General features: G+C 36.0%; 1 protein-coding gene across 3 annotated transcripts in view; it reads right to left on the bottom strand.

Annotated features, from left to right (window-relative positions):
• Positions 1–12,532, bottom strand: part of COL21A1 (collagen type XXI alpha 1 chain) — a 95,550-nt gene that overhangs the window by 38,057 nt on the left and 44,961 nt on the right. For all 3 annotated transcript variants that reach the window (XM_039569545.1, XM_019290911.1, XM_019290914.1), the window contains 7 exons: positions 9,652–9,705; positions 8,679–8,732; positions 6,136–6,189; positions 5,228–5,281; positions 3,672–3,725; positions 3,540–3,593; positions 896–949 (listed from right to left, as the gene is read on the bottom strand). In XM_039569545.1, coding sequence (XP_039425479.1) covers positions 896–949; positions 3,540–3,593; positions 3,672–3,725; positions 5,228–5,281; positions 6,136–6,189; positions 8,679–8,732; positions 9,652–9,705 — 378 coding nt within the window. The remainder of the gene's footprint in view (positions 1–895; positions 950–3,539; positions 3,594–3,671; positions 3,726–5,227; positions 5,282–6,135; positions 6,190–8,678; positions 8,733–9,651; positions 9,706–12,532) is intronic.

The raw sequence follows: 12,532 nt of genomic DNA, 5'->3' as shown, positions 1-12,532 counted from the left end.
TTTTACAATTCCAAATGTAATTCAGAATGTAATTCATCTGTAAGGCAGTGTTCCACCAACTGAGCTGCATTTACTGCTCTTGGCCTACAGAAGAATTACTGATGGTTTGAAGACAGCTGGCTGTCTCTCAGCACTCAAAGCCTGTATCTTGGCTCATCTGCTTCAAGCCGTCTGCCAACCTTAAAGAGCCAAACGAGGAAACAAAGAGGACAAAGCCCAGCTATCAGATATTAAGAGGAGGCAAAACGAGCTGCCCTGAGGAGTTGCCCAAATACTGGTATACCAAATACTTCAGTCTTTGGAAAGAAGCAAAGCAAAATGAAGCAGCGTGGTCCCCAGCCAAGCAAGAAGAACAGACATGCAGATAATACGGTGTAAGAAGATGCAAGGAAGTAAAAGGCCAGTAAAACTGGACAAAGGAAAGGCAGTGGCACATAGTGAAAAATGGACTTTAAAAGTGCCATTAACAAGTATATGAAAGAAGATACACCATGTAGCAGAAATGAGAGTTAAACCCATCTAGAATCTTACCTCAAGTAAGTAATTATTAACATCTAACTATACCATAACATCAACAGGACAGAAATCAATAATGAGACAATTTTATAATGTATATATATACTTCAGTATATACAACAGCGATACGGTTAAGAATCTTTTTTTAAGGCATCTTTGACTTTAAGGGCTTGTTTATTTCTTTTAATTAAATAAAATTTAAAGATGAATGGCAGAAAATAAACAAGCACTTTTTAAGAAATGGACATATCAACCAATTCAAACCAACATAAATTAAACATGAAGTATAACAGCCATTAACTGAAAAGAAAAAAAAGACAAAACCCAACAAAACGAACAAATCTATACATAAGGATATGTCAGCAATTCAATCACTTACAGGCTCTCCTCGATGTCCTTCTACGCCTGGAGATCCAGGCTGCCCAACTTCTCCCTTTAAAACAAAAAAATACTTTAAAAAGCCCCTTATTTTCATAATAAAATAATTTTAAATAGATTTAAATTTTAAATAATATTTTTAACATAAGTAAAATTTAAAACCAGTACACATTGAGACTTTACCAAATAAACATCCCTTAAAAGTATTAGACATAGCAAGAAGGGTCATCAATCCAATATTCCCTCATGCTGTGTCTGACAGCTATCAGTTTGCAAAAAGAGATGAGAGATAATTTTCTTTTCACTCAGAACAACAATTTCTGTTAATTTCTGTTTTTTCTGGTAGAAAAAATGCATAAAACAATAATAAACTGTTACTGTCTAATTGTTAGTATAAATAACGGTATGAAAAAATATTTCAAAGTACTTCAGAATAGAGCAGTACCACAAATATTTATCAAAGTATGTATGATACTGAAGTATTCTGAAATGTTGAATAATTCCAGAAGTAAAAGCACATTAAAAAAAGGCAAAGATATAGATATAGATGTTGCTAGATATACACACACGTATAAAATAATCTGGCATTAATTAACTTAAAATTATAAAAGCTGGACTCGAAGTTACAATGGGTAGCATCTGGGTTTCAAGCCATGTTTTTTCCACATTCTTTCCCAAAATGGATATTGTAAAAAACCAGGAAAGCGCCAGCAGAAATTTCCTTCAAAGACAGCCTGTTTGTTACTGTTCTGAATTTGATTAGAGACCCAGAATGAAGCAATGTTTTATAGCAAGCAGATGTTGAAGTCAGGCTAACAAAATGTTTGAATGAAAAATATGGCTTCTATTAACTATTATATTATAAAATTAATAAAAACTAATGAGCATGTCATATTTTTGTAGTACAATAGTAAGGAGAACAGTCCAGAAAATGTCTTGCAGTTTAAATGTACACACATTCACACAATATACTGAATTCTCTGTATATTGCTTACAAGCATAAAACATATGCAAGTACTCTCAAAATCCATGCTTTAGCAACAAAATGCTTCACTCTAAATCACCACCAGTGACAGTTAAAATTTTATGTTAATGTTAACTGTGACTATTACCAGTCTATGTTATCAAATACCAGAAAAGAAAAAAATCTAATATCTAATTTTTTCCCTACCTTCTACAGTACCAGAGAAGGAATTTCTCCTCCAACTTAGCAATGATATCTGTGTGTGTGTGTGTATATATCTAAATATATATCTATATATATGAAATATATATATATACACATAAAATAAATATAGGTATATATAAAATAAGAGAGGACATTTGAAATAAATTCCTGGAGAGTAACGAAGCTCATATCACAGATAACAGAAGTCTAGTCGGGACGGTTGATGGAGGATTGATTCAGCTGACCAGACACCAGGAGTCGAATTCCATTGCCCACACACAGACATTTGGTCATATTTGACATACCCAATGGTATCTTGTCTACTCCTGCTCCAGAAAGGCACTGGCTTTCAATAGGACTTATGTCATATCTTTCAGCTCCCTGAGTATGTTTTGGACATTAATGCATTTCAAATGCACCAGAGGCTTTCTATGTACACAACTAAACTGATACCAACGAGTCTGCCTTCTCTGAGCTGATCTGCTCTCCAGGCTCCATTGGCATTACCCTGGATCCACCTCATTGACAGCTGCTGCCTGGAATGTTTCAGGTCTCTCACAGGTCTTATGTCATATCTCCCTGCTGCAGCAGATGTCATGGATATCCCCAGCTGCATCCCCAACTGCTCTACACAAGCATGGTCACAAAATGGAAGACCCAGATCTCCAAATACAGCAATATGAATTTAGACAAATGCACTCAGAAGTACACTTGCACTTTTGGACACTGGAGGAACATTAATCTTGAGCAGCCCTAGATAATTTCATTATTACTAAAAAACAATCTTATAGGAACAAACCTGCTGTTGAAAAACTTCTTTAGATCAATTCAATTGAGCATTAACATCAGATATTATTAAAATCTTTTCCCTGTGAACTTAAAACTGATACCGCTAAAGTCGATGTTTTCACAAATCAGAACAGTGCAAACAACAACTTGGCAAGCAAAACATCCAGTGAGCTCACAGACTGCAATACATTATAGAAATACCAGATCCTGTTTTCTTTTTTACAGTAGACACATACCTAGTTGACTTGAAAAACTGTTCTACGTTAAATACAAACAGCACTGCATAGTGAAGAGAATACAAACACAAACATTAATCCAATACCAAAGGTACTTCCCCCTAATTTTCCTGCAGCTCCCTTCAAAAGCAATTACATTCTCCAGTGTATGCTTGTATATAAACCTCTTTAACAGAATCACAGGGTTAGGGAAATACAAAAGGATAAGGGAGATAAAGTGTAATAGTCATCTCTAATGATCACTAACACACTCTTAATAAAAGCTTTGCTTCTGCTCACAGAACAATTGAAAACAATGAAGTCTGTTTATTACTGCAGTAATCTTCCACATCTCCCAGTAACAACGTTATTTTAATTTCCAGTAATTCTCCACAGAATAAACTGGGTATGTTTACACCAGAGCAATGCTACTGAGGATTTTTATCAAGATATTAATATACATTTCTACATACCTTGAAGCCAGGACTGCCTGGTAATCCATCTTTCCCATTTCTACCAGGATCTCCCTGTGGCAACATTTAACAGTAATCAGTAGGTGAATTAACAAGGAAAAGCTAACGACGAATCATCTTCAGAAAACTTACAGATCGCCCAGGCATTCCTGGAAACCCTGTATCACCCTTCTCTCCTTTTGAACCCTGAGAAAAACAGCAAGCGAAAAGTAAGTAGTGCTCAATGTTTATGCGGCAAATTCAATATATTTAACCAATAAATCATGTATGTTATTTCTTATTTTGAAAATGTACAGAAGATCTGTTTCTTAACACAGGCAGTTGTCAATTAATAACTACGACCCCATTACATAAACAAAAATATGCTTCAAATTATAGAAATGCTAACACAGACCCTCTTCCAAATTGCTTAAAACTCTAGACTAAACATATGAAGAAAATATAAGGACAGGTGAAAATTTAGCTGTAAACACTGGATGGCCAAAATATACTCTCAGCTTTATATAAATTACAGATTAAAACATCTCTCTTCCCATCCACTATCAGCCTCACTCCTTTCATGTGGTCCTCTCCTCACTCCCCTAACTCTTCTCCCTTTCTCTTGTTTGGTTATATGTACATCTGTATTAAAAAACAGACCTCTTTGCAATATAAATATTACATATGCCCCATATATGGTGCGTTACCCCATAGACATATTTACAAAAAATACATGCATTTTGTGCTATGTGAAAATGAATTGCACCAATCCACAAACAGAATGAAGACAGTTCCCAAAGCATCCAAATAAGAAGAGCGTGTTTGATATTACTAAATATAAATACACCCAGTAAAACCAGTGAACATTTTTTCTGAGCTGTAAATGAAGAATTACGTCCTCTGTGAATACATGTTATAAAAATATGAATTATGTTGTCTGGGGCTCCCTTGCCCAGGGTCCCAGCAGGGGTTGCAGGGGCTCCGTGAGGGGAGGCCGGGCTGCCCCAGCCGGACACAGCCGGTTCCAGCCGGATCCAACCACCCACCGCAGGGCGCGGCTGAGCCCACAGCCGGGGCGGTGCTGCGGAATGTGTTTAAGAAGGGGCAGAAACATGACACCAATAAAGTAAGGAAAGAGGAGAAAAGTGACAGCTCTGCAGACACCAAGAAGAGGGTCCTGGAGCAGAGATTCCCCTGTAGCCTTTGGAGGGGGCCATGGTGGAGCTGTGGTAGCAAGGTGCCGCCCATGGAGACTCCATGCAAGACTGGGTTTGCCCTGAAGGCCTGCGGCCCTTGGGAAGGACTTGCACTGGAGCAGCCGAGGAGGAAGAGCAGGGAGAAGCTCTTAAAGACTGCCCAACCTTGCTCCCTATTTCCTATCCCATGAAGAAGGGAAGTTGAGCCTGGGAAATGGCTGGGTGAAGGAGAAGGGGATTTAGTTGTTTGGGGTTTTCTTTCCTCACTATCCAAACGTATTTTAGTTGTCAATAAATTAAATTAATTTTCCCCAAGTAGCCTGTGACAGTAACTGGCAGGTGATATCTCTTATCTGGACCCACAAGCTTTTCCATCTTATTTTCTCTCTTGTACTATTGAGAAGGGAGATTGAGAGAAGTGCTTGGGGGTTTGCACCTGGCAGCCAGTCAAGGTCACCCCATCACAAATACCAACAGCATTTTGCTTTAATTTGTGATTATAAAGTCACTTGCCTTTTTTCCATATACTCCTGGCACTCCTTGATCTCCTTTAGGGCCTCTTTCTCCCTAAACAAAATGTATGTGAGCAAGTTAATTTTTAAAATAGAAGTAGTTACATAAAGATATATATATATACATACATATATAAAGTATACATGTGTAGCAGACACAAAGGCGGCAAAGAGTTCCATGTGATATAAAAGATATGCTCAAGACTTAAATGCAAATCCTGAATTTGCCCAGCTTTCCCAGAGGAGAAGGCCAGAATGTCCAACACTGATAGTGAGATGATCCACAGCTTGCAGGGTTAATGCTTCTACTTTTTATAGAAGGCACTTTGTGATTCTCATTGCTTCAGTATAGGCAGGAACCTAAGGGAAAATTCAGCTCCTTGAAAAGGGCTGGACTTTTCTGAAGACCTTATTTGAAGAGTTAAAAACACAAATTTGGAAAAACTAAGAGGTAAATTCAGTTGAGTACTAAAATAAATGAGAAAAAAATACGGGGAAAATTGTTTTGGGGAATACACACATAAACTAAACTCACTGTGATAGACCAGAACTGTCCTTCAAAGTAATGTCACTCAAGCAGAATGACAAGAAAATCATGTAATTGTTTTTATTTTTTAAAAACATTATTTGTGATGAAGAATCCTCTAAGTAGTAGTAAAATCGAATTAATATAAAATCCCATAGAGCAAAAAAGAAATGAAATAATAGGTATTTCTATTGTTTGATATCTATGTAATGAAGTCCCATGGCATGTATCTTCCCTGAATAACACCTTCATATCTATTCATTTTGAGAAATTCATCAAATGCTCTGAAATAGTATTGTATATAGACTTGTTTTCCCTTTAAATTAAACTACAGGGCAAGCTGAAACCCAGGAATATTGTAACAAGAAATATTTAACTTCAACCTTTGGTGCTGGCATCCCATGTAATCCAGGAAAACCAGGTAGTCCACTATCACCCTGAAATAGCAAACATATTTTAAGTCTTTGTATCAAAATAGTGGTAATATACTATAATAACATTCATATTCTTGTGATCAACAAATAGTGGAAAGATGCCATATATCACTGTATCACCTTCTTAACATTGGTATGATGACTGATAAGAGATGTTTGAACTTTAAACAAAATTCATTGCATAAAAGAAAAAGCTTAATCACTAAATTTTAGACTAAATTTACTGTAATCTTTTAGTAAGTCTTATGGAGGTTCAAAAGCAGCAATTTAGTTTTAAAAGATGAAAAAAACCTGAAAATCTCTGTAGGAGCTATGATAATTCCACCATCCCTTCCTAATTCCCAAAGATTAAGGAAATTTCCTAGATCTGGAATGGCTTTGCTTCTACCTCTTACTGAAAATATCGAAGACCTACTGACCTTATGAAATTTCTTACCAGCTTACTCTGGATGAGTGAAGTATTAAAAAATAAGATACTAAGTACCTTCTCTAAAAAAGAAACAAAATTAAATCAAAATACACTTAGAAATGGCAATTTGACAAATGAGATCTCATTTCAGTGGAAGAAAGAATCCACTTTGGTAAAAGCAGTTGGCAATTGAAAAGACAAGGCAAAATATCAGTTCTTTTTATTGTTCTCAGAGGTGTCAGATATCAGGAATTCCAAACTTTTGCTGTTGGTACTGAAATTTAACTGACAATTTGTCTGCAAGTTCCCTTGAGCAATAACAACAAAACCCTAAATTACAACTTGCCACTACTTGACTTGAAACAATAAAAGCAATCCTAGTTGCTTGTTTCAGTAGACAAGATCTACTTCACATGAGAAAACAGCTAATCACAAAATCATTTTTGGACAATCAGAATGTTTTCTTCCTGTTAATATCTACTTTTATATTGAACAATATATTTTTATTTGTTTAATATATTTCAGTCATATAGGAGGAATAGTAAACTATGCTTAGAAAGTTATTTCATATAATATTTCAAATTCTAAGACAAGGGTTAAACCAGGACATGTCTCAGTGCTGTTTATCAAAGCCATTCATGCCTAAGCAGATTTGGAGAGGCCTGTCATATATTTGCAGTAGGCAGGAACATGACCACAGGAATGATAGTGGGTTAATGCTATCACAATCTCTCTCAACAAATAAATATTAAAAGCGGACAATGGAATGGAGTTCAAAAATCAGCAAAGGTTATAAAATTAACACTTCACGCATGCATTGCTTCTTAATGAAAAAGAATGGAGTCTCCATTTCTGCTCAGAAGTGGTGGTTCAATTATTGGATAAACTAAAACATTTGGAAATTGAAACAGTTTTAAATCAGCTACTAGAGAAACTTTACAAGTAATGTGGTGAAATAAAGAGATGAAAATTTGGGCTGAATTTCCAGGAAAAAAATTCTAACGGCAAGACCTATTTTACAATGGAAATGTTCTCTAAAACACTGGCGGAAGCCCTATTTCTTGGCACATTTTAAACAAGGCTAGACTGAGCAATAGGAAATATTCTGTCACAACCCTGCACTGCCAGGCAATTAGAGTTTTTCACCACCAGCATTTTAACTTCTACACATGGCCCAATACTGACTGATCTACTAGATTAACCTCTAAAAGCAATTAGATTGAGATGAATAAAGCACAGAACATGTAAGCAATTTTTCAGCTCTAACCATGAATTTGAGAATTCTGCTGAACAGTGATGAATTTAAGGACCTGCTTATTGGGAACTGTAGAAGGAAATTCTAAGATCTGTTGGGAAAACGAATGCTTGTTTTACAGAAAGGGCTTTGAAGTTTTAATAAACCAAAACCAAAATAATTGTCATCACAATCAGCTTAGAACTTTTTCTAAATGTAGGGCAGAAAAGTGAGAGAAGGGTGGACACAGATAATTACATATCAATGACACTTGCCAGTACCCAATGGGCGGTTTATTCACTGTGTATGCAGAAGATTCAGAGTCAAGTTTATCTTGATTACCAGAATGGAGCTACATATAAGGTTCCACATCTGTCTATAGCTCCAAGCTACTGGCTACACCTCAGCTAGAATCTTTCACAAAAAGTTTTGGTTCCAATTAGTGAGTGTTTCCTGATAAAAAGTGCCATCCAGGAATTCCTACCTAGGTTATCAGGATACTCACTTAAAGAGAAAAAGGACGAAAAGAGTTAAAAAGAAACCATTCTGACAGATGTCTGTATTGTGCTTTCAGGTACCCATACTTAGATACACTTCCTAAATATATGTTATTCAGTGCAATAAAGTTGTTACTGGCAGTGCTAAAGCCTATATAAACTTTATTAAATAAAACAGACCAGATTCAGAGTTTAAATTTAGGATTCTTAGTCTTTCCTTATTATCCTTTTAGTAAACAATTCTCACAGAACACTCATGTAAAAATACTGATACTATTTCCTTTCCAACCAACAATTATAAAAGGTAAGAATAAAATCCTTTTATCTATTATTCTTGTTTGGGTTCTTTTACCTTTGCCCCATCTTTTCCTGGTTCTCCCTTGATACCTGGCAAGCCACGAGGTCCCTAGATTGAGAAAGATATTAACACCAGCTCAAATACAAATACAATCTGATACATAATGAGACACATAAATGTAACACAACACGGGCCAGAGACCCAATGTGTCAGCTGCCTGATTCCAACTTTTTGGTAACTGGACACAAAAGCAGAACTAAGTGCAATGTGTACCCAGCATGGATGAACATGGCACACTGTCATAACCCATGACTGAGGAACACCGAAACAATTTTTTGCTCTAACCAAGGACCACACCAGGAAAAAAGGAATGTCACACAGCCTGTACTAGCCCAGAGATGTCCCTTTCAATTCTCTGTCAGACAGCCTTCATGTATGCCATGTTGCAGGCTTGCTCTTGGCCCCAGCATGCTCTCAGATACTTAATTCAACAAATGAGTAAATTCTTGACTGTCATTCAGACTGGATCATGCCAAAAGTAAAATACAGCACAGGTTTCCAATAACTGTCTCAGTAAGGATTACTAAATTAATACAACAATGAAAAATAATTCTCCTCCATCACTCTGGGCTTTATCTGAAACCTTGTTTTGAACATGTGAATTGTGGGCAATCCATCACCATGACAAGACTTCAGATCACTGCTAGTGATTCACAGAAAAATTGAAGGAACTACTGTTTGGCTTCTGGTTCAAGACAAAAACGTCTAAGCTGCAGATGAGTCCATCTTCTAGAGGCCTTACCTAGCACTGTTTAGATTTGCAGTCTAATTGTCAGCCTACCTTCAAATCCAAAGCCATATGAATTTCAAAGCAATTCACCCAAGGACGGCCTCTGATGTCATTACACCCCTTGAGCCCTTTTCATTCCCCACACCTCAACTCTCAATGACAAACAAGAGATATTGAGAGAGACCTGGCAGGATTTTTCTCAGATATTCAAATTCTAGGAATGAAATAGAAACTTACTTGAATCCCTGGAGATCCTGGGATACCTGGAGTTCCTGCTGATCCCTGGTATCCCTAAGGAAAAGAACCAAAACTTGTGACTTTTCAAAAGCAACAAACACAAATTTCCAAACACCCATTTAAAGAAAAATCAATCCTCCTGCTTACTAGAGAACTTTTGTCAGAAACCATAATTTTAGGTCACAGATTTTAGCAACTGCTATCACAATTGTACATTTGGGATTTAGATTTCAGCTTTCAAAAGCTTTCATATCAGCAGCTGAAGTTCTCAGCCTCCATCCTTTAGCTAAAATCAGTTATTTTAGAATTGTTACACAAAAGCATAACAAACATATTGTTTTATTTTCCACTGGAAAAAAAAAAATTAATCCACATACGTAGACACATTTTTTTCTCTCTCTCTTAAGAAAAATAGCTGAAACGTGCCAGGACTTTTAAAGGCTTATATCCAGTTACAGAAATAAGTTTTAACAAACAAGGTATGTTCTAATACATTATGCAGCTAGTTTTATAATATCTCTAAATAATAAAAATTCCATTCTTGATACTAAGCACTTAGCTATGAACTTGAAGGTATATAACAGTCTATACAAATAAAAAAAAAATTGAATGACTGGGACTACAAAAAGAAATACTAAATAATTCATGAGTTGAAAAGAGAATTTCAGGAATGCTTTACTAGAAATCAACACTGGCAGAACAAGAGAACCTTTACAGAATCCAAAATATATGTCTATGTTTTGATAGATTTGATTCAACTTGTACAGCAAAGACAGCCAGTTTTCATGCAAAATTAACAAGGACTTTAAAGAATCCTTTAAGAGAGGCAAGTTACTGAAGAATAAGAATTTTACATAGCTCATTTGAAAACATGTCCTTGCAGTGGACAAAATGAGCTACCCAAGAGGATTTTTTTGAGAAAACATATAAAACAAGAAGAGATTTCTGAGGCTATTTGATTTAGACACGTCAACAGGCAGACAAAACTAAATTTGATAAATCCCATTAAATGGGCTATCCAATTTCAAACACCCAGAATCTGATCTTGATTTTAACTGAGAGAAGTAATAATCCTATTTCCAAATGGGTTTCAATCTTAAAATCTTAGCACCAAATTTCCTGGGGTGATTTCCACACTGGTAAAAAGGAGCTAATAGAACCTTTTCAATACAAGGGAGACAATGTGCTTGTCTGATTTCTTCTTTAAATCAGTCAGAGCTTCCTAGGAATAATAAACAGAGCTAAAATTATTTGCTGGGTTAGATACAAGAGAGTCCTTGCAGTGCCCTCTTCCCAAAAGACATTTGAGCAGTTGCCCGATGAGCCAGCTGGTAATGTTTAATACAGAAGTAAACAGAATTCTAGGTCTCTGTCATACATGGATCCTTTATCAAGCATTCTACTTTTAGCGCTCAAGGCAGTTCTAGCAAAATCAGCTTTAACTGTAAATGGTATAGTATTCCCAGAGTGCATATAGGCCTCCCGGGTAGCTGAAACAATTCACCAAATCAAAAAATGCCTCTGAAAGTTTATCTACTTTTTTCTTCTAAAAAACAGAAAACAAACAAACAAAAAGTATGACTTTCTGTAGGATATACTTTTATACAAATAAAACTTCATTTCATAATTTAGATCTCTGTAATGCAATTTCCTCTCTCCCTCTAACTGAGCAGGGGAAGAAGTAGAAGAGGACAATTTCCTGGATGAACTGAATTTCAAAATCTCAAGATGAATGGAGGACAGCAAAAGAGTTTTCAGCTTACAAAACTGCACATTTAGCTCAGGGCTAAATATTGTAATTTCAATATTGTGATTTCAATACAAATCAAACACAATGTCAATGCGTTCTTTTAATGGAAAGCTGGAAGAGAGAAGACTCAAAAGGCAATTCACAGAAAGTCACAAAAATTAGAATCACTATCTGGTACAAAGAACACAGCAATTGTTCAGGCAAGTTAAATAAAAATAAAATATAATTTAAAAAAAACAGATTTCATAAAAACTGAGTATATATTTGTATCACTACTCCTTTTGCAGTATGGATTATGGATCATGAATCTACATGCTAGTGTCTACATGTTTTTTGCACTAAAGTCAGCTCAAATCCTCTTTCCCTAGTCACAAAGCCCTCAGTAGGAGTACCTGGGTGGCATACATACATAAGCTGCAAGAACAGCAATGCCATAGCTGCCATTTTATGTAAAAGGGACAGAAGGGAAAATTCCCTTTTCAACTGATGAGTTCAGGACTGAAGGTTTTCTTTCAAATAGGATGAACACACTAAATTTGCCACCAAAAATAATAGTTTTTATCTGGGCTTGGTATTCTCTCATGAACTTTTCCAAAGACACACAAATAGCGTGAGAAGTATTATAGTTACCTCTGAATTTGACACTCAGTTTATAATCCAGTTGCCTAAATATAGGCAGCTCCTGCCATTTGAGATTCTTAAGATACCCACCCAGTGTTAGCAGACAGTGGCACAAAATATTTGGGAGGCATTAATTGTCTTGCAGCATGGGCAACACAAAATACCTTACAGCATAAAAATCCCGTATCTTTTGCGGTATATGTTAAGTGCCTGTTGACTATTATGAGAATTTAGACACCCTGGGTCTCTGTACCCATTTAAATATTAAATGTATGTGTCTTAACGTGAATCCTTCCTGTAATGTTTCATCAATGTTGTCAGTCAGCACTACTCCACAGGACAATGTTTATATTCTTATTCATTATTTTACATCAGTTCATCTGAAATCAGGATTATACAAAATTTCTGTCTCCGTTTACTGTTGTGAGAACAGTACTGATCATCTTCTAGTTCCTGAAAGTCCTTAAAAGGAAAGTGATAAATAGCAGGACTTTGAGGTTAGTTTTGTCC

This window comes from Corvus cornix, chromosome 3, assembly GCF_000738735.6.
Source record: "Corvus cornix cornix isolate S_Up_H32 chromosome 3, ASM73873v5, whole genome shotgun sequence".
Lineage (NCBI taxonomy): Eukaryota > Metazoa > Chordata > Aves > Passeriformes > Corvidae > Corvus > Corvus cornix.
This window is presented reverse-complemented; position numbering and strand designations above follow the sequence as displayed.